Source organism: Rhinatrema bivittatum, chromosome 4 (genome assembly GCF_901001135.1).
Source record: "Rhinatrema bivittatum chromosome 4, aRhiBiv1.1, whole genome shotgun sequence".
Lineage (NCBI taxonomy): Eukaryota > Metazoa > Chordata > Amphibia > Gymnophiona > Rhinatrematidae > Rhinatrema > Rhinatrema bivittatum.
Window position 1 is genome coordinate 366,299,619 of NC_042618.1, and position 23,338 is coordinate 366,322,956.

At 41.0% G+C, this 23,338-nt stretch overlaps 1 protein-coding gene across 2 annotated transcripts in view; it reads right to left on the reverse strand.

The window, feature by feature from the left end:
* EFCC1 (EF-hand and coiled-coil domain containing 1) overlaps nt 1-23,338 on the reverse strand; it is a 182,738-nt gene that overhangs the window by 14,997 nt on the left and 144,403 nt on the right. The window contains exons 4-7 of one of the 2 annotated variants that reach the window (XM_029600813.1): nt 11,628-11,763; nt 9,130-9,250; nt 6,542-6,700; nt 2,843-2,912 (exon numbers count right to left, since the gene is read on the reverse strand). In XM_029600813.1, coding sequence (XP_029456673.1) covers nt 2,843-2,912; nt 6,542-6,700; nt 9,130-9,250; nt 11,628-11,763 — 486 coding nt within the window. Of the gene's footprint in view, nt 1-2,842; nt 2,913-6,541; nt 6,701-9,129; nt 9,296-11,627; nt 11,764-23,338 lie in introns of both variants that reach the window. The other variant, XM_029600812.1, reaches the window with a different exon arrangement.

The following is a 23,338-nucleotide window of genomic DNA, read 5'->3' on the forward strand; positions in this document are numbered from 1 at the left end:
GGAAAAAAAACAATGTTTATATTAAGATAATGAGAGGTGACCAGCAATTACAGTCAAAATCAGTTTATATAAGTGGCAGGACCCCCCCCCCCCCCCTTAGCTCTATTCCTGTAGAGTTAACATCTTGTGATTTATCTATCCCCTCTTGTCCTCCTCCCATCTAGGACAGCCAGGATTGGTTCCTCTTTGCTTTATAACCAGCCAATTTGTAGATTTAGGTGGGGCTAGTTTCAGTTCAGTGCAGACACCAAGCAGTAAAGATGTTTGTTTCTTACCCCCCTGGTGAGGCCTCCCTGCCTCATCAAGATTTGCTTTTGGAGGGGACTTCTCTCTGCACACCTTGCCAGAGGGTCACTAGGAGTTTGGTTTCAGTAAGGACCTCTTTTTGCTCCAGGACTGACAAGTGAACCCATTCACTCCCTGAATGAGGCAAGCACCTGTGACAGGCTTGGCAGTGTGAGACGACTGAAGGCTAGAAGAATCCCATTTTTGGAAAGGACTGTGTTTAAACTCTGCCCCTTTGGGTCTGGATGGTTGGACTCAGAGGACAGGGGGGCTGAAGATCAGTGAGGCCATTAACTCATGAATGTGGCAAGCACCTGTGACAGCTGCCCCGAAGAGAATAAATTAGATGTGTACCCTATGGGAATCACCACTCCCAAAAAAAGGGGTTACATATATCCCACCCATGCCTAGACATTTATCCAGATTTGTCAACAAGAAAGGTTTCTAAGTGAGTTGGATCAACAAAGATGAACTTAATCTCCTAATAACTGATAATACATTTGCACAGGATCTTAAAAAAAAAAAAAAAAAAAGAAGCACCCAAATCAATTACCCATGGCTTTTTTTTGTAATGTACTTTTTATTGACAAAGTCTATAGAACCAGTACTCATCAACAGCAAGTCAACTCAAGCAGTACATGTGACAAAAGAGAGGTAACTGTCGTAGAAGTACAATAATGGTTATGGAAACAAGTATCTTAAAGACCCCTTCACACATCCTAAAAGGAAGAGCAAACACCCCACAACTCCCCAAACCAATATGACCTGCCTCCAGCTTCAGAGTGACTTCTCAGACATCATTTGATTTCACTCTCTCCCCAGCCCACCTCCCCTCCCTCCATCCTCAGCGCAACCCCCCATCAATCCCGTCCCTAAAGCAAGCAAGAGCCCACTCAAGATAATACTCGGCACGTAGAGACCCAATATCTAAAACCCGGGGAACCTAAGTCTAAAGTGTGCCACCAAGACATGAAAGGGCTCCAGGTAGCTTCAAATCTAGAAATATCATTATGTAAGTGTGCAGTTAGTTTAAACATAATGAAGAGACAAGCTAATCTTGATTGCAGATGTGTTTTCTGTGGAACCTCAATTTTTTCCACTAAGCAGCAAGTTCGCAATGCGCCCTCACAATAATATGCCAGATAAGACGTCTATATTGTTTATTAATTAACTAACTAAATCTATATCTAACTAGTCTATAACTAACTAGTCTATATCGTTTATCAATTAACTAAGTTATATGTACTTAGTTAGTTAATCTGTTACACTGTATCATGTCATTATAAGGCTGGCCTTAGACATCATGTTGTATGTAAACCGATGTGATATGTCAAATCGAATGTTGGTATAGAAAAATACACCAATAAATAAATAAATAAATAAATATCCTGAAGGCCTAAGGAAACCAAAAGTAGCTTAGGGAGTTTCAGAACTCTAATACTGGTTATTTCAGCTACCTTGAAACCTTAGGGCAAGTCCACCAAATATGGAAAAAATGACCACATTCCCCACAATTAGCCAGCAAAGAGCAGAGCTGCCCAGATACATTTTAGCTAATTTAACCAGGGTAAGGCACCACCTATACAATATTTTATAACCGTTTCCCAAAATCGAAGAGGTTACTGAGCCTTTCCCTGTCAACTGTAGCATTTTTGTTAAAGTGAACTTAGCTAGTCAGTGCCAGATTTTCAGCACTAACCAGCTACATTTAGGGGGGAGGTGGGAAGGAGATTCAACCATACTAAAACTAAATCTAGCCACAGCATGATCATTTTCTGGCGTTTCAAGGGTCAGAGGCAGGGAAGAAAGGGATGCTGGGAGGGAGGCTGGCTGGACAAATTTAGACCAGATACTGTAGCTCCTAAATTTGAATGGCCAAGTTGGGCAGCTAGTGCTGAAAATCAGTGGTTAGCCGCCTAACTCCAGCCCTAGGCCCATCCAAAATTTGTCTGGTTAAATTTAGGCACCTAACACACTTTAAGGAGGATACATTTAACTGGCTGGCTTCAAAGGCTTTGATCTAGCCCGCCAAGTCCTTACTTAGCCAGCTTTGAATATTGACCTCAAAGTGAATGACGTTGCAAACTGAATTTCTTTCTAAAAGTTCAATGGACTTAGAGTTCTGTTTTTGAATGTTTTGTATAATGATCTTTCTTCTTTCTTTTATGTTTTCTAGTTGCTTTCTTCATCTTGTTCAGAACCTCATACCGTCAGGGATTAGGCACCCTAGGCACCTTCTGCCTTGTGCCACCTCCCCCCCCCCCCCCCCCCCCCCCCCAGGTCGCGCTGACACACCCCGCCCCCCAGTCGCAGGCCCGACTCCTACCTCTCCCGAGCAGCCCCACATGGCTTGCAAGTGGCGGCGGCAGCAAAGAGGAGTGGAAATTTGAATCCCCACTCCATTTTGCCGCCACTGCTCACAACCCTTAATGGTTGGCGCTCTAAGCCCAGGTCTAGCTCACCTAGTGCTTCCGCCGGCCCTGCATATCACATGACAAAATAACTATAAAAGACAATTTTCCCAAATCTTGTTTTCAGTTTTTTTTCACTTTCTTACCATGTTGGGGATCGTGGCAGGATTCCAAGGTGCTTAGCAAGATCTTCCCCAAAGCTCGCTTTGAAACGTGCTTTAAAAGCAAAGGAAATAAGAAGATTATTACTATTTACTCAGTAGCTCAGGTGTTCTAAATCTGCCTTACAAGGTATTTTCATTGCAAGCATCTTGCAAGATGAAGAATTTTGGGAATCATTTTCAAAGCCATATACTTGCATAAAACACCATTTTATGCGCATACATGGCTCTTCTACAATAGCTCAGGGCACAGTGCGAGTAAAAGTACACACGTTACCCAACTGCGCATACTTTTATATGCATTGGAGACAGGCATCCCAGGAAGTGGAGTCAGGCCTTATATGTGCATGCTTTTTTATTTTCAAAAGTATGTGCCTTTGCAGGGACGTAGGGTGACTGCTGAAATTGGTGGTGCACCAGAAAATTAGCTGCTGCCATGTTACTGTCACTGTGAACTGCCTACCCAGCCTGACATCATCAACAAAGGCCAGGTCCAAAATGTCCCCTTTGACGTGCTGACACATGTGACATTGACTTTGCCTTTGATGATGACAATGACAGGCTCAGGGAGACAGTTCAGAGAGTCAGCAGACAGGAGCAGGAGCAGAGCTTTACTTTAACAATAAATGGTGCTGGCAGTCAGGGGCAGCCTTAAGGCAATCTGCTGCTTGAAGTGAGGGATGAGATGGCACCCCCACCAAGGTACCCAAAAGGGATACACTCTCCAAGAGACATACAAAAAACTTCACCATACAAAATACATTTTAAATTGTGGTGTCACCTCAGTAACAGCTGCACAAACACCTTGTAGTGCCAGAAACTTTGTGAAGTAACACAAAACCCTGCAAAAAAAAACCATTCAGAACCTATATAGCAAATCTGCTGTACCATAACACACTAACTCCCAGGATTCAAGCAGCAGCAACTGTACCTGGAAGGGGCAGCACTGCAAATTTTACTATAGGCCCTAGAACACCAACTGGAAAAATAGAACAAGTCAGACATAAGAACATAAGAATTGCCATACTAGGTCAAACCAGAGGTCCATCAAGTTGCCTGTGCACCATTGTGTTAGCCCATGCAAGATATGCCCTCTGAAGAGTTAGTGTCACTTTGTGTAGATTATTTTATACTTTGTGAGGGCAAACTGCCTGAGCGTTTTCAAAGCTTTGAAAACGTGGGATAAAGTCTGTGTGCAAACATTACTGGCAGATCTTACCCCAAATGGCATCCAGCCCTAGGGCACGCAAGGGAGCAGTTTCCCACACCTTATTAAATGGCCTGGGTATAAAATGAAAACAACAGTAGTAGGAAATCTATTTATATGTCACTATTTTATGATGGCTGAGATTCCTTCATCTCGGGGGGGGGGGGGGCTGTGAATTAGGGTATCCATGGGAAAAGCTTTTGTTTTGTTTTTACCATTATTTTCACATTTCATTTTGTTTCTGCATTTAATGCTAAATCACGGAAACAAAACTTTGTTAAAGTGACTGCACATCTTTAGTATGAATGTTGTCTCTGCAGCTTTCCCTCTGCTTTCTGATCTGGGGAGAGGGAGGCGTTAGGAATTAAACCCAGGTCTTCTTCATGGCAATGTGTGTCACTGTCATTAGGCCACAGGCCAGGGCCCAGCCCTGACATTTTGCTGAGTGTGAATGGAGTTAAAAAGAAAGGAACAGTAGGAATTCTTTAGGTGATACTGCATGTCCCTTCACTCATTAAACATTTTATTACACTGCTCCAGAGTTACTGAAACTGACAGTGCAGAAGAACTCATTCTTAGAAAGTGACTGACACAGGTCAGGAGGGAGCATTCTGGCAGGGATTTAACATATTGCTTGCTAAACTCTTGGCCTTTGGATGCCAGTCAATAAGACTGCTTACTGGAGACTGACAAGGCAGTGTCTTGATGCAGTAGGTACTCATTTGTGATGTCAATCACTCATTCTCTGCCATCGGAAAACACACATTATTCATCACAAGTATGTCTGAAATAAACTAAGCAGTGCAATCATTGATGGATAGATCTTTTTTTTTTTTTTTAACTTTTCATACTGTAGTGGATTATTGCACTGTAGAATATGAGATGGAGCCAACAGATATTAACCAACTTATCATGTACACCGTCGCCCACCTAGGTGGGAGCTACACAGCCAGAAAAGATAAAAGAGAGGAACAAAAACCAAGAGAATATCTAGCACAAAACCTGAACAATCTGTAAGTTAGAGTGTCCCCTGCTACATACATAACACCCCATCTACAATCAATTCAACCATTCAAACCCAAACAAGAAAAAAACAGTAACTACAACTGGCATCAACCTTAAGTATTACAATTTCAGAAATTTAATATGAAGCCCTCCTTTAAGATGAATTAATACTATTTTTGTTACTTTCCTTTTTACATCTTTCCCTTCTCCCCCTCTTTCACCCCACCATCCTCCTCTACCTATCATTTCACTATTGTTATTGTTTTCTTCTTTTGCAACTATGTATAATTTATCTGATAGTTGTTTTGATTCTGTAAACCGTTGTGATGGCTAAACCGAATGACGGTATATAAAAACGAATAAATAAATAAATAAAATAAATCCCCAGCTGACATAACTGTCCAGTTGCAGGAGCCACTCAGAATTTCACCGAAGTCTCTAGAGGTCAGTTTTAGTCCTTGATGAGCCAAGATCATTGTCCTCACATGGTGGTGGCTCTGGCAGGGAGAGTATGTTCAGAGCTAAAGGAGAATTAGTGCCTTTGGGATGATAGAGTGCTCAGTATGAGCAACTTTCATGGTCTCATGAGGCACTCCAAAGCTGAGGATGAGCGACCTTTCAGTTGATCAATGTGGTGATGCCAGATCTGTCCATAAGAGATCTGGACCATGTATGAGAGAGGTTTAGTGATTTTGATGATGGAAGCAGGGACCACTTTGGTCTAACCCCATAACCTCTAGAAAATACAGGGTTTTGTAACGTAAATATAAAAGTAGATTAACTGCGCACGCATGTTATAAAATCGGGCGTACATTTGTGCGCGCCGGGTAGCGTGCACAAATGTACCCTGCATGTGTAGGTTGAAAATTCCGGCCCATTGTGGCCTTCCCTGACCTAACCCCTCCTCAGATCCCATCCTGCTTGCACCACAGGGAGAAGGAGCGTGCTGTTGATCTCCATGCAGCTTTTACTTCCATATAAGGTGGGCAATTTTTGGACAGCAATTTATGCGGAAAAATGGTTTTTGAAAATTGATTCTTAAAGATTGCTGAGCTGGAGAGACCTTTTTTTCTGATCCAGTATGGTAGGTCTTATATTCTGAAGCCGCAAGCCATGTGAGGTACTAAGATCCCATCCTCAGGCAACATCTAAATGTTACTTAGCTTTCTAGAGCCTGTGAGCCAAAGGGAATTCAGGTGATAGGGTGACAACTCCAAATTCAGGAGGAGGAGCCGCCTGCTCAGACCTAAAACAGTGCTGTCCAGCTCTGCGAAAAAGAATCTTTAAATTAAAAAAAAAATAAAAAAAAAATCCTTAGTGAGGTGGATTTAAACACAACCAGCTCCAGGTTAGGACACATTTTAAGGTAGATTTTCCAAATGTGTAAAGTTCAGCATAAAGTTCTAAGCCCCAAAACTGATACTGGGATCTCTGAAGCTTTCAGTGAGTGATGAGCATTTTTACTTTCTTACCAAGTTCCGAAGCTGCTGCAGAAGCTGCAAAACGTCCAAGAGTTTCTCTTCCACCAACGAAAGCCTAACTCTCTCTGTCTCCAGCATCTGCAACTCCATCTTCAGTAGTTCAGTCTCCTCTGCCTTCTGCTGCAGCTCACCTAGCAATGAACTTTTCACCTGCACGATACCAAAAGAGGAAGCTGAATGCACAGAGCCCTTCACCCTCATTCTACACCAAGTGAAAAGGAGATGACTTAGGCTTAAAATGCACTCCCCTTTTGTGAAGTATTTCATAAAGGTGACTGTGGTTATTTAATGTTCTTTTAAACAAAACATATTTCAGAATTTCGCTAGATGGATAGATTACAGAAACAGACATTTTTTCCATTTCTCTGAAAGCCGACCAGGCAGTTTTGTTAACTATGACGACAGTGAAAATTCAGGAAACTGCAAGCGGAAGATTATTACTTTCATTTTGTAGGATACAGACAGGGTCATGGCAGTCCAGAGAAAAGCTACCAAAATGATGCAGGGTCTACATCAAAAGCCCTATGAGATGAGAATGACGAAGGGACAGATTTGGTCTACTGCTGCCCCTAGGCAGCGATTCAAGACCAGTGCCATGCCCTCCCCTCTCCCCCAGCAAACCTCCAAGCCATGTGTGGTGCTGCCCCCAGACCTCAGCTCCAGTGGCTCCCCTCACAGAGTAGTAAGAGTGGGTACAGGTAAAAGGTACATTTGTTCTTCCTACTATTTCTAGCCAGTTGTATTATATTTATAAGCAAATATTTTATACTGAGAAAAAAAATGTGTTTGTTTTACAGTTTTGTTGGCAAAGGGAAAGTGTTTGGTTTCCTCCATCTTGGTCCCTCCTTGAAAAAGTCGACAGGGGCAAAACTGAGAACCAGGTTGGAGGCAACACCTTTTTAGTATCGGTAGGAGCAATATAGAGAAATGTGGAATCATTTAAGTGGATTTATAATCAGCATATTTCTAGTGGAAAGGCAGCTTGAAATATAAATGGAATATATGAGGCTGATATTCAGGACCATTTGTCCAGCTGAGTTTGGGCTTATCCAGACAAATGGCAGGATTTGAGAATTCTGCCATGCTGACCAGCCCTGAGATAGCTGGATAATGTGTTATCTGGCTATAAAGTTATCTGGCTAGCTCGGGGGGGGGGGGGGGGGGGGGGGGGCATTTCAGGGTGGTTATTCAACTGGATAAATACCGATTTTCAGTGTTAGCCGAGTAACAGAGCTGAATAACATTAGGATTGCTGAATAGTAGTCCTAAAGTTAGCCTGATAAACTTATCCAACTAACTTTAAGACAGCCGGATATATTCAGCAGCACATGTGCGCCATGGAATATTCCAAAAAAATTAGCCAGGTAAGTTTGTCCGGCTTTGCTGGCTGGCTAGACAGTGGCTGAAAATGGACCTCTTTATTATTAAATGGATTAATTATTATTAGAGCTTAGGTTTATAAATTTAGAAGTCAAACTATTATCCTCCTGTTTATTACTCTGCATGTAAAAATCGAACTTCAGCAGCACGGCTGTGAGGAAAATTGGCCTGGAATATTTGTAGGGTTTGTTCAAAGTTTCTCTTTCCCCAGTTTTATTTGATACAATTATGAATCTAATTAATATTTAATACTTCTCCCACAGCTTTTCAGCCTCAGGGACAAGTCAAGTACTATTTTAGTAAGAGACTGAAATGATTCTTAACTGTACCTGGGATTTCCTTTTCTTAGTTGATGGTGATTAGAATAAAGCCATAGTGAAGGAGGCATTCGTAAAAGAAAACTTGTCTGCTTCTTGAATTATGATAAACTGGGACCTCCAAATGGGTTAGGTTTTTCAACCCAACTAATTCATAACTCTTATTGCTAATAATCTCAGTATTTGTGGAGGATGAAGGATAAACTCCACTAATAACGAGTACAGTAGGTGCCGCAGAAATGTCTTCACAGTTCTCTGCTAGTGATCCTCAAGCCAAATACTGGATGCATTAATTACCAGTCCTGGAATCTTTGCTGATCCTACCAGTTACAGAAGTATTACTTATAATGGGATATTTCTGGTGGTATGAACACCAATCAGCTAAGGACTGGCTAACACCACCAACTCATTTCACAAAGCCAAGAGTACCGTGTGCAGGTCTGGTTGCCCTTCTCAAGAAAAAGATATAGAGAAGGGCAACAAAAACGATAAAGGGGATGGTATAGCTCACCTTTGAGACAGGCTAAACAGGTTAGGGCTCTTCAGCTTGGAGAAGAGACGGCTGAGAAGGGAAATGATAAGAGGTTTATAAAAAACCATGAGTGGGGGTAGAACAGATAAATAGGGAAGGGCTTGAGGACATTCCATGAAAATAACAAGTAGCAGATTACCCATAGAGGTTTTACCTGCAGAAGCAGCAGATGGAAAAGTGCGTGGCAGTTTTTAAAGGAAAAGTATGCCTACACTTTCTCTTTGAAAATTGAGAAGAGGATGCACGGGCACAAAATACCGGCAGACTTTGCACCTGGACGGAGAGTTGGAAATGGCCCCCTTCCAGTATAACATGAAACAAAGGACTTTAATGATAGTGGTTATAGCTACCTCTTCCATATCGCTTTCACGTGCGGTTCCTTCCTGCTCTTTGGGTTCTGGCTGCTCACTTAACTTGCTGAATCTCTGCACCAGTCCTACCATAGCATTCTTCTGCTCCTCGGTGCTACAGCTTCCAAAATAAGACATGAGTTTTTTCACCATTTTGTCATCACATCTGTAAAATTAAATATTTGTATGAAATGTAGATGTTCAGTATGCCACATACATCGGTATTAACTATCTACCTAAATATTCCGCTTTCTGAGCATTTTGCTACACTTACAGTACCTAAGCTTCCCAAATGTTTGAGCCTCATTACTCTACCCAGACATTTTGGGACCTGAACATTAAGCAGGTCTATACTCAGTAGGTCAGAGAGCAGCAGTCTTCCAGGTAAAAGTTATCCAAATAACTTTAGCTGAATATTCAGTCTTCTGGTGAATATAGATGGCTAAAGTTATATGGGGGGAGGGGCCTATGGCCACAATGACCTGCAACATGATTTAATTATTTTAGGGTTGGGGAATCAGGCCTGCTTTAAAAAATTATCATTATTATTGACAATCTTAGCTGGGTAGTTTTAAAGTTGTCTGATTAAACGTACCCAGATCACTAGACCTGCTCTGGACCATGATCACACTTAACTCAGGTAAACTTTTCCGGGTAGTGCTCAATATCTTTGCTATCTGGCTAAGTTTAAGCCTTGCTCTGGAACACCTTTTTTTTTTATCTGGGTGTTAGCTGGGTAATGTTTCACGTGGCTAGAACATTTCCGGTCAGCAGAGGAGATATTTGAAACATCAGGTTTCTTCAGCTTTGTCCCAGACTTAGTTGGACAAGCCTTTTGAATATGGATCTCTCAGTTTTCAGGCCTCTGTCCCAAGACTACCACTTCTCTGAAAGAGCAACACTTCAGCTTGATCTACTAGGATAGTGGTAGGCAACTCTGGTCCTGGAGTGCCACAAAATGGTCTAGTTTTCAAGACATCCATAATGAATATATATAAGATAGATTTGTATACAGAGGAGGAAGTGCATGCAAATATACCTCATGTATATTCATTGTGGATATCCTGAAAATGAGACCTGTTTGTGGCACTTCAGGACCGTTGCCTACCCCTGTACTAGGGGATTCATCACTGCTTATTTTTTGTTGCTGCATTATCTCATGTACAAATTGTGATTGGATAAATCTGATGTTCTTCCTGCTAACAGAACCACAGCCTGCAAAGAACCTTTGTTAATTCACCTCCATCTCAAAGGTATTTTAGGTAAAAGCCCAAAGATAACCTGCTTGTAGCCAGGGCTGGTGCAGGGGTATTAGAAACTTTAAGTCTCCATTACATTCCTATGTACCAGTGGTGGCTCTGGCCCAGCATCCCTCTCTCCATCCCTAAACCCCAGCAACCACCTTTCTCCCTCCCCAATCGCCCCTACCTCTTCCCCCAACAGAACCCCTCCCTTTCTTCCTCGCACCAACCCCAACAACTCCTTTTTCCCACCCCAGCAGCTCCTTCTCTTTCCCCAGTCCCTTTTCTCCACTAAGCAACCCCTCTCTCTCTTCCCTAACTTCCCAGCAGCCTTTTGTCCTTCCAAACCCCAATCCCCAGCAACCTCTTCTGCTTCCCCCCTCCCCCTCCCTTTAGGCGCTCTAGGTGATCACCTAGTTTGCCTAATGGAAAAGCCAACCCTGCTTGTATCTCCACATTTATTAAATAATCAAGAAAACATTTCTGTTGGAAAATGAGAGGTAGATATTCAACGGGCTGATGAGCAGGAATGTTATCCGGGTAACTTAACCCGGATATTTAGTGGTACTCATCCAAATAATTCTGCCACTGAATATAACCAACTTTAGAAATTAATGAGGAACCACATTATAAAACATTCAGAAAGAAGCTGAAGGTCTTCTGTTGTTGCAGGCATTTGATGTCAACCCGTACCCCTCTTTGGCTTTCTCTTGTGATTTTCTTTAAGGGATGAATTTGATGTAGATACTTTCTTAAAATTTTTATGGTTATTTTGTCCGTCTGTCCTGTTTGTTCTAATCTCAATGAGATGTGTTTTACAATGTAATCCACATGGAATGGTTTGTGTTGAATTAGGAAGAAGAAAGAAGCCTTTTAAATAAATAACTTAGGGCAGGTATTTTACTGACCAGTCTTACCTAGCTAGCTTTAGCTGGTGGTGCTGAATAACAGGGCCCGCCAGCTAAAATTTAACCACCCACACCCCCAGAATGCCTCCATCACCACTTCTTTGTATCTGGGTAAATTCTGTGCAGGTAATAAGTTACCTGGAAATAAATCAAGCTAGGGAACAGGGCAGAGGTGAGGGTAGGGGGCAGAATTTAAAATTCTTGGTTTTTGTCTAGGCAACTTTTGATGAAAAAGCCTTTGAATACCGACCTCTGAGGTTACAGTTTGACTAATTGTACAAATGAAATTAAAAAAGCTGGCACATAAAATGATAACACAAAACAGGTTGTGTCCGTAAAATGGACATACCCACTACCACAGCAGGAAAGCCTGGCCAAGAGTTTCTTTACTTCAGCCATCTGAGATTGTTGATCCCCTGTCCACTTCTCTTCTTCTTCATCTGAGGCAGCCTGCCCCTCCACAGAACGAAACATTTGATCTTCCACTAGAAAGGAGAATAAACAATTACTGCTTTCAGATGATAAAAGCCTTAGCAGGTTTTACTGAATTTTGTCAGAAGTTCATCTAAAGCCCAGAACTGCTGAACATCTCACTGTCTTAATGCATTATTGAAAATTTATATTCCAACTACATCACTCAGAACATCACAAGCTAGACCTCTCACTGTATCATCTTTAAAACTAGTGCATCTCTCTGAGACAAGAGAGCACATGTTTTCAATTGCCAGTCTCACTTTGCCTCTGTCACTCAGCAATACTATTTGTCCTAAAACATTCAAGAAGATTTAAAAAACCCATCTTTTTAAACTGGTATTTAACCTTGAAATTAAGGAGGGTCAGAACTGACTCTGTCCACCACCTCTGAATTACTGCAGGTCCTGTTGATTTATTTCACTTTTCAATGTTCTTAGTTATTTTTAAAAACTTTTTCTTAGGGTCTTCAGTCATTTTATGATGTTTTTATGATTTTGTTATTTAGTTTGATGTTATTTTACAGCCTTAAATCTTTGAAATATAGCCAGAAGTTTTGTATATTTCATTGTTGGTGTGTCTTTGAATAGCTCAGACTGCAACTCTAAAGTGTGGAGTATTGATATTAATTCTTAGCAGTGGAAAAGAGGAGGGTTTAAATAAAATAAAATAAAATAAAAAAAAACCTCACCTAGCAGTAGGCAGCTTGTCTTGGGGTGGGGCTGATCCAATTCATTAATAGACAGATAATCCTGTGAACAGCAGGGGCAAATGCCAACTGCATCCAGTTCAGCTGGACAGAATCTGATCAAAGACATCGAACAAATGGGAAAGAAGAGAGAATTGTTGCTTGTTGGAGATTTTAAGTAGAGAGATACTTGATGCCATCCAAGGGGCTATGCTCAAATAAATGGTAATGGATCCCACGAGGGATGGTGTAATCCTGGACCTAGTGCTAACAAATGGTGAGAATGTCTATAATGTCCGGACAGGTGCCCATCTGAGTACAAGTGATCATTAGACAGTATGGTTTGATATTGCAAATAAGATACAAAGAAGTCACACGAAGACCCGAGTTTTGAATTTGAAATATATGGACTTTGACAAAATGGGGATGTACCTGGAGGAAGAACGAGAAGACTGGGAGAAAATGGGTGAGGTGGAACAATAGTGGGCTAAATTAAAAGAAGCTATTATAAAGGCAACAAATCTATATGTTAGAAAAGTAAACAAAAGTTCAAGGAAAAAGAAACCAATTTGGTTCTCAAAGGAGGTGGCTGCAAAAATAAAGGCAAAAAGATCAGCATTCAAGAAGTATAAAGGATCCCAAAAACAGGAACACAGGGATCAATACCTGGTGAAAATTTTTTATTTTATTTTATTTAAATATTTTATATACTGACAGTCATTGGGAACATCTCATCGGTTTACATGAAACAAAAAACAGCGAACAAGCTTTACAGAAAACAAGGAACTGAAGTAACAAAATAAGGGCTAACATGGCTTCGAGAAGGTGAAGAACTAAGTAATTTTATACATATAATAAACTAAGTAATTATATACAAAACCAAGTAAATGTATATATATATATATATATTGATCTAAATCATTGAAAACAGATGGATCAAGTCATTGAGGGTAGCAACAAGGAGAAGATAGGTTGAGGGGTTATATAAAGGATGGATAAGGGGGAAATACAAGTGTAGGGCCAAGGAAGAAGTGTCAACTAAGCATACTTGAGGATATGTTTGGAGTTAAAATAAAGGAGATGAAGAAAAAAATCAGAAAAGCAAAAGGTCAAGTGGAAGAAAGGATAGCCCATGAGATAAAGAGAGGTGACAAAACATTTTTCAGTTATATAAGAGAAAGAAGGAAAGCCTGAAATGTAAAGTGAAATTGAAAGGTGACAAAGAGCAATGTGCCGAGACAGACAAAGAAATGGAGAAATATTAAACAAATTCTTCAGTTCTGTATTCACTAAAGAAGACCCTGGAGAAGGACGGTTGCTGGTTGACCAGACCATAGAAGGGAATGGGCTAGACACAACTCCTTTTATGGAAGAGTATGTATGGGAACAGCTAGGAAACTGAATGTGAACAGGTCCATGGGGCCGGATGAGGTACATTCCAGGATTCTACGAGAACTCAGAGATGTCCTGGCAGGTCTGATGAATGACCTGTTCAATAGATCCCTGAAAACGGGAGTGGTGCCATGAAATTGGAGAAGAGCGGTTGTGGTCCCGCTTGATAAGAGTGGTAGCAGAGAGGAGGCTGGAAACTACAGGCCGATTAGCCTCACTTCGGTGGTGGGAAAGTTAATGGAGATGCTGCTGAAAAAAAGGATGGTGAACTATCTACAATCCAGTTGGTTGCTGGACCTGAGGCAGCATGGATTCACCAGAGGAAGGTCCTTTCAGACGAATCTGATTGATTTTTTTAATTGGGTGACTAGAGAATTGGATCAAGGAAGAGCGCTTAATGTCATCTATTTGGATTTCGGCAAAGCTTTTGATACCGTTCCACATAGGAGGCTTGTGAACAAAATGAGAAGCTTCTGAGTGAGTGCCAAGGTAGTGGAGTGGATTACAAACTGGCCGACTGATAGGAGACACAATGAAACCTACTCTAAAGAGCGAGCCGTGTTAAGTGGAGTGCCACAGGGATCAGTATTGGGACCAGTTCTGTTCAATATCTTTGTGAGCGACATTGTGGAAGAGATAGAAGGTAAAATTTGTCTCTTTGCGGATGATACCAAGATCTGCAACAAAAGGTTTTAATGATGTGCAAACATCAAACTTTTCAGATGGAAAGAAATCAGAAGAACTAGGGGTCATGAAATGAAACTCCAAGGAGGATGCATCAGAACCAATATCAGAAAGTATTTTCACGGAGAGGGTAGTGAAAACCAAAATAGTGAAAAAATTCAAAAGGGCATGGGATAAATACTGTGGAATCCTAAAGGCTAAAGGATGGAAATGAAGAAAAGAGTGCATGGAGTAACTTGATGGTGTAGCCTTGATACTGTTAATGCAACTCCATCATTGCTCTCTGCTTCAACGGCAGGGGGAAAAGAGGAAATGGATTTGTTCAGCAACCAAGGGCCCCAATTTTTATGGTCTGGGGAAACAAGAATGGGGGTAACTTGCTAATGCAGCGGTTACTACCCTTAACCAATAAGACTGTTACTTTGATGCAATTCAAATATTGATCTCTGTTTCAACGGCACGGCATAACAGGGAATTGGATTCAACAGCAATCAACGAAGGCTAGTGTGGGAAACTGATAAGCTCGGGGGGGGGGGGGGGGGGGGGGGGGTGTAAAGAAGAACTGGATTCAACCAACAAGGGCCCTGACTTGTATGGTCTGGGAAACATATAAGCATGGGGTAACCTACATGACAGCACAACTACTATAAGCTTGCAGGGTAGACTGGATGGACCATTTGGTCCTTTTCTGCCATCATTTCTATGTTTCTATGCATAATTATTTTTATAGTGACTGATTTGAATGTTCTACTGTAACACATTTTGAACCTATTGGCTAGGTGGTATAATTAGTTTTTTAAATAAATAAATAGTAGCTTTTACAATATGTTTATTCTAACCGAGTAGATGACAACAGATAATTGGTCCATTTAATTTGCCCATTATGCTGGTCTGCAGAGCTCAGGATATATCCCAGCTTGACTATTTTTAAGATATTGTACCCTATCCTAGTCAGTTGTTGTTGTCTTCCACTTTGTTGCTCCATCCTGGGTAGAGGAGCATATAAATTCCCAAACTTTAATCCAACCAGACATTTCTACCCATATCTTAACACCAAACTTTATAATAATCTAAACAGCCACCAAAACTTGTGCAGGTATTGCCCATACATTCAGCCATTTATATCCCTGGGGCCCTGCAATATACCCCACTGGGCCTTATGTTAGCAGGATTCTGCTGCCCCCAAAAGTTTGGTGCTCTAGGTGATCACCTAGTTTGCTTAATGGAAGCACCGGCCCTGGGAGTGTCCTTTACAATACTGCAGCCTCCTAACTTTGTTCATAATATTGTCCTTCTATATCTGTCCCAAGCCTGCTTGAATTCTTTCATGGTTTTGGTTGCCACTATCTCTGCCAATGGGCTTTTCCAGGCATCTACTACCCTTTCAGAAAAGATATATTTTTTCATGATATCTCTGAACCTTCCTTCTTGCAACTTCAGATCACAACCCTTGTCCTTGAATTTCTTTTTTTTTAATGGAAAATTTCTCCTCCCATACTTTATTTAAGGCAGTCAATATTTAAATGTTGCTCACATATCCCCCCTTTCCCAAGATGGGGTTCACTAGCAACCTATACCAAGGCAATATTACCCCCTTTTTTTCCTGCTGATAACTCTGTTTATGCAACCAAGCATATATTGTTATCTTTCCCAGTTGCTTTGCTACATTTGACTGGCTACCTTAAAGTTTCTTTCCTGGGTCACAATTTCTAGTTCTTGTCCTTCTAATTAATATGAAGTTACTGTAATTCATTTTTGCATCCCAAATGCATGATTTTATACTTTGCAGCACTGCAATTCCTTAGCCCTTTTCTCAGCTTTTTCAAATCCTCTTTTAATTTTTTTCACCCCTTCCAGCATTTCCAATCTGTTACAGAATTTTCTGTAATCTGCAAATTAACATATTGTTCCCTCAAGTTCCTCATCAATGTTGCTAATAAAGATATTGAAAAGAGCTGATGCTAGTAATACCAGCCCCTGAGGCACTCTGCTGGTCCTTTTGCCTTTACTAGGGTGGATTCTATTTACCATCATTCTCTGCGTCTTGCTGCTCAACTAGGGCCTTGCCCAATTTATATCTTCCAGGCCTATTTTCATACCACTTAGCTTGCTCAGCAGTCTTCTCCGTGGTACAGTTCAAAAGCCTTACTGAAGTCCAGATAGGCAATGTTTATCTACCACTTTTAACATCTCATTAAAGAACGCAATCAAGTTTTTAAAAACATGCTTTCCAATGTTCTGTAATCTATTTGTTTCAATATGCTGCAATATATTTTTCTTTCTTTCTTTAGTAGTTTTGTCATAGCTTTCCCCACTGCTGAAGTTAGGCTAACAGGTCTTTAGTTGTCTGCCTGTTCCTAATCTCACTTTTGGGGTAGCAGGACCACATCCATTGTTCTCTAGTCAAACAGAACCTCCCGCATATTCAAGGGCAATTTATACATGTTGGAGGACTGACAGCAGGTGGTCATCCTCCTGGCAGACAGAAAGGGGTTAACACCCCTCATAGCAATGTCACCTGCCTCTGTGTGTGAAAGGATGGGTCTGCAAGGCTACCTAGATAGGATGAGTGGTGATTCTTTGGGAATTACCACCATATGGCCCTAACTCTTAAACCTCTTTTTGAACTAGGAGTAAGAGATAGTAATGGGAGTTTGTCTAATTGCTGGCCATGTTTAGCCAAACTCATAGGGTCATTTATCAAATCGTGTTAGAGTGACGACAATAGGAATCAGATGATGACAAGCCCTTTATTAAAATGCCCGACTCTGGCCGAGTTTCGCTCCCTTGCACAGAGCTGCCTCAGGGGCAACTTTAGTTTGCAGTATGCTTCCAACACAACTTCAGAGAGGGTCAGGAACTCCTTGCTGCTGGAGACTTGGGGTCAAATCGTGTTAGGGCGTTATCATGGGCGTTAGGGTCCTAACACCTGCGATAATGCCATAATGCATGCAATAAATAATGCATTGCAAGATGTGTATGCAAATTTTTAAAATTTAGTCAAAAGGGAGGAGTTTGGGTGGAGTCTATGAAAATGAGGGGTGTTTGACATTGCATGAGATAGGGGGGCAGTTTTACATGCACAATCAGATGTATGAACAGGATAGTACATATCAGTGAAGATTTGATGTGATTTAGAGTGAAGAAAGGTACACAAAGATGCGTTTTGCACAATGTACTCTCCTCTAGATTGATAGCAACTAGGTAGCGAGTACATCAAACTAGGTCGAGAGTACAATATACAAATCTCATCTTTGTGTACAGAGAAGGAAGACATCTATGACACCTAATACAAATGCTGTTATGATCAGAGAGTCCTCTCTAGTTGTTTCTAGGAACTATGGATATTATTGCTTCTAAGAGCTATGCAGATGTTTATACTCAAAAATACTTATGTGCTGAACCCATGAGAACTGTTAGTCAAGGTCAGACATAAAACTGGGAGTAGAAAGGTCATGGAAGCAAACACCAAATAGTACCAAGCTTTGAGAAGCAGATGTGCTGAACTGTGATAACAACAGTAGGAGGGAGGGAGACTCACTCCTAGTTCAAGCAGTGATAGGAAAGTCCTATAAAAATGAGCAAAGCTGTAAGGATCTCAACATCATTGTTACTTGTCAGACTTCCGGAGCTGAGACTGCGGAGAGATTCATTGGGCCCATTTGAACTTTCATTAGGAACATAAGATATGCTATTTTATATGTATCTTTTAATGCTTTTTTAGTAGTTATTATTATTGTTATTATTATTTACTTGCAATCAACTTTCTAGTGCTTGCTGTTATTTATCTTTTGTGTTATCCCTTTGCTTAGCAAGTGCTCAAATAAATTTACATCAAATACCTGGATCCTGGAATACTAACTCAGTGTATGTCTGCATATTTGTTTGTATGTCAGTATATTTGGAAGGGGATTTTTTTTCTGCCCAACTAGGATAACCCTGTCTACCTGGGAAGCCTTGCCTTTTCCAAGCCCTGGAGGGTGAGCGTGTTCCTTGACTCAACTACTGAGAGACACTTGAACAGAAAGAATGTGAAAAACTGTGATTTTAAACCACTTATGCCAAGACCTAATGTGTAAAGGGCATCTTCTACCATCTAAGAACTTATACAGTAAAGATGTATTTTGGCCACTCAATTCAGGCCTCCTGAGTATTTTGTTGGCACTCACATCCTTTAGTGGTGAAAGTGAATTGTAAGAAAAGTGAACTGTAAAAATTTTGTGGCCTGCAAAATTAAGAACCTCCACAACACCTTAGGCATTGGAGGATTGATTCCTCCCCCCAGTGGAAAGAACTCTACCCCGATGCTTGTTGGACTGTGAAAAAGGGGAAGAAAGTAGCTCTGGGATTCCATGTGCCCCTGCCTTCCAGGCTCCCAAGACAGAAGAGGGGGTTACCGATGTAAGCTGTGAGTTGGGAGTCCATCTTTCTCCCTGCCTGTTGTATTGGTTGTATTCCAGTATAATCAAGTGACTGTATATAAATGTTTGTTGTTTTCTATCTTGGTTTCTCACGTAAAGAATCTTTGCATACTGGTCATGCACCTATCTTTTCAGGTTGGCATTTAATTGTGATTTGTCCTTTTAAGGAATGAGAGGGTACGGTGCTATAAGCCTTCATCTGCAATTTACTCCCATTTTTAATCTAGATCCGGATCCCAGTTTATGTAAATCCTGAGTCTGGCCAGTAAGTTTCACTCAAGATAGTCTCCAAATAGAGACTAGTTTTGTGCATACGTCAACAAGAATTAACCTCACTCATAAGTCAGGGTATGTTCAGTCTGATCTCAATCTCTCAAATTTACTGCTAATGTCCTTCTTAATACTTGCATTGTGCCAAAGAGTTTACAAGGTGTTACATGCACGGGCAACATATCAACAAGTACCTGGAAGATGTTTTTGTTCATCAGGCCAGTGAACTCAATACAATTGGGACTATTTCTATACCTTCCATGTTTTCTTGGTTTCTGATTGCAGATACTTGAGGATATTCTCTCTCTCCATATAGTTCACAAAATAATTGCTTGATATTGATACTTCCATCAGCAATGCCATTCTTGTGCTTTTCTCCTTTACCACAATATCCAGTTTTCTTGTATCAAACTTTTTATCAGTTAGAATAGGAATGTCCCAAGTGATCACAACTTATTCACTGTCTACAATTCTCAGGATCATGAGCCTATGGCTTTTCTGGTAGAGTAATATTATAGTGTTTACCAGTGCCACCTTATTATGCCTTTCTGTATACAGGCCTTCTGACATCAGCACTTGACATCCAGTGATGAGGTGTATAACCATTTCTAGTTCTAGTTCTGTTTTACAGAATCTGCATTTATCTGCTTTGCCATCTTGTTTATAATCCAATATCCTGAGCTGCAATTATCAATCTTTCATCTGGGGCAATGTCTCCAAATGATTTTGCGCATACCTTGACAGGAATGAATCTCACTTGTAAGCCAGGGTATGTTGAGTAAAATCTCAATCTCTCATATTCACTGCTAATGCCCTTCTGGAGTTCATAAGGTGTTATATGCACAGGCAACATATCTACATGTCCCTGGAAAGTTGTTTGTTTTTTTTTTGTTTTTTTTTAAATCAAACCAATGGAACCCAATACAATTGGGATTATTTCTATATCTTTTTGCCACATTTTCTTGGTCTCTGATTGCAGATACTTGAGGATCTTCTCTCTCTCCATACGATCAACAAAGTAGACGCTTGTTCTGACACTTCTTCTTTACCAAAATATCACTTCTTCTTTACCAAAATATTTCTTGCATCAAGCTTTTTATCTGTTGGAATGGGAATGCCCTAGGTGATCACAACCTTTTCATTCTCTACAATTCTCTAAGGGTCATTATCGAAACATAGAATTGTGATGCCAGAAAAAGACCATATGGCCTATTTAGTCTGCCCATCCACCCAATTAATTTATCTTTACAATTCCCATCATTCCCTCAGAGATCCCCTGTGTTTAGACCATGCTTTCTTGAATTCAGATACTACTTTTATCTTTATCACATCCAATGGAAAGTGGTTCCATGCATCCATGACCTTCTCTATATAGAAATACTAGCCGTTAAGCCTGTAACAACGGGCTACATTAAAAAATATTTTTCGGTCTATTTCCTTCCCCCTCTCCCTCCCCTTCTCCTCACCCTCTATTCTCCCTCCCACCTCCCCCTCCCCTCAGTCACCCCCTCCTCCCTCAGTCACTCCCTCCCCTCTCCCCCCTCAGTCACTCCCTCCTCCCTCCTCTCTCCCCTCCCCTCAGTCACTCCCCCCTCCGTCACTCCCCCTCTCTCAGCTCATTCACAACCCCTTCGGATGGCACAAACGGAAGATCTCCGGGGGAGGTCCCTCCCTCCCTCACGCCACCACCGCTACCGCTCCTCGCCGCCACTCGCCGCCGCTACTGCTCCTCGCCGCCGCCACCGCTCCTCACCGCCGCCATGTTTTCAAAGAGCTGACGCTCTGCTCTGACCGACGTGTTCGCCCGCACATGCGCAGTAGAGCTGCTCTCTACTGCGCATTTGCGGCACATCGGTCAAGCCTCATTTATCTAATAGATTTCCTAAGATTACTCCTTCATACCAATTTCTCGTTCTAGAGCTCACTTTCCATTGAAAAAGGCTCATCTCCTCTACATGGAAACCTTGGAGCTATTTAAATGTTTCTATCTTATCTCCCCTATCTTGCCTTTCCTCTAGGGTATAAATGTTTAGATATTTAAAGTCTGTCCCCATATACTTTAGAACAAAGACCACTGATCATTTTAATAGCCACCCTCTGGACCAATTCCAATTGGTTTCTATCCTTTTGAAGATGCAGTCTCCAAATTGTTCACAATATTCCAAATGAGGACTCACCAGGGACTTATACAGGGGCAATATAACATCCCTTTTTCTGTTGACCATTCCTCTCCCTGTGCAGCCAAGCATATTTCTGGTTTTTGCCATTGCTTTATCAACTTGTTTGGCTACCTTGAGATTATCAGAAACAATTACCTCCAGATCATGCTCTTCTTTCATGCTTAGAGGAATTTCATCCCCAACTATACCTCTCCCTTGGGTATTTACAGCTTTATAATTCTGTATTTTTAGCATTAAATTTTTGCTGATAGACCCTAAACCATTCCTCAAGCTTCACTAGATCCCTCCTCATATTTTCCACACCTTTCTGTCTAAACTGTTGCAGATTTTGGTATCAACTTCAAAAATATAAACCTTTCCCAACAATCCTTCTGCAATGTTGCCAATGAAAATGTTGAAAAGAATAGTCCAATGACCAATTTCTGAAGCACACTGCTAGTAACGCCCCCTTCCTCGGAGTGAACTCCATTTATCACTACTCTTTATTGCCTCCCATTGAACCAGTTTCTAACCCAGTCAGTCACTCTAGGGCCCAAACTAAGGGCACTCAATGTAGGTCACTTATGTAGAACTGTGTCAAAGGCCTTATTGAAATCCAGTATACTACATCTAGCACTCTGACTTGATCCAACTCTCTGGTCACTCGGTCAAAGAAATTGATTGGATTAATCTGACAAAATCTACCTCTGGTATAACCAAGCTGCCTCAGAACTTGCAATCTATTGGATTTCAGAATCTGCACTACCCTGTTTTAGCAGCAATTCCATTAATTTTCTCACCACAGAGGTCTGTAGTTCCTAGCCTCCTCTTTACTTCCAGTTTGCTGAAGAACCATATCCACTTGTCTCCAGTCTTCTAGATCTACTTTCGATTCTAAAGAAGCATTGAAAAGGTCAGCCAGGGGAGCTGCCAGAAGTTTTCTTAGTACCCTTGGATGTATTCCATCTGGCCCCATCGCCTTATCTACTTTAAGTTTAGTTAGCTCCTCACAAACACATTTTTCTGAAAATTGATTGAGGTTTACCTCACGTCCAATCTTATTTGTATTCGTTTTAAATGGTCTTGGTTCCTGGCCCTTCCACAGTGAACAAAAATATTTGTTAAGCAATTATGCCTTTTTCCTCATCAGCCTCTACATATTCCTCTCCTTCGCCTCTGAGTCTCACAATGCCACTTTTGCACTTCCTTCTATCACCAATATAGCTAAAAAAAAGTCTTGTTTCCCCTATTATACCATATTAGCTACTTTTTCTTCCATTTGAATTTTCACATTCCTGATTACATTCCAGCTTCTCTTAGCTTTTCCAGATATTGTTGCTTATCTTCCTATTTCTAATGAGACAGTAATTCATCTGATATATATGGTAGGTCTGAGGGTTAAGTTCTGTTTAAATCTATTCTGGAAATATGATGATAATTTATATCTCCCTAGTAAAGTGCAATTTGGGGTTCCAGGCTCTGGTGACTTATAAACCACAGATATAAAACTCAAGAGATACATACCTTAAGAACAACCTTTGACAATTGCAGCTAGAGACACATCCCCTTACATAAACTACTGCAGTTTTATATTTCAGGGAAATATGGGACACAAAGCAAAATGTTTCTTATTTTCACTTTTAGGTACAAAGTAGGTTTAAACGTCAGCAAAGAAGTTGTAGGTGCTACCTTTTTATTGGACTAACCGATACATGTGACAAAGTTTCAAGAGGTAGTAAATTAGTTCAGTACAAAAGTAACACCTATGATTTGTTTGTTGACCCTTAATTTCATGTATCCAAATGGACAAACATGACAACCACAATTCCGTGCTAAAAAGAGGCAAACATATTATCACATATCTTACTTTGGACATTTATGGGCAATTTTTGTTGCGACCGCGGCCTTCGGCTGATGTGAGAACGTGGAGGCGTGGTCACTAGCTCATGGGAGAGCGTGAGCCCCTGAACCACTC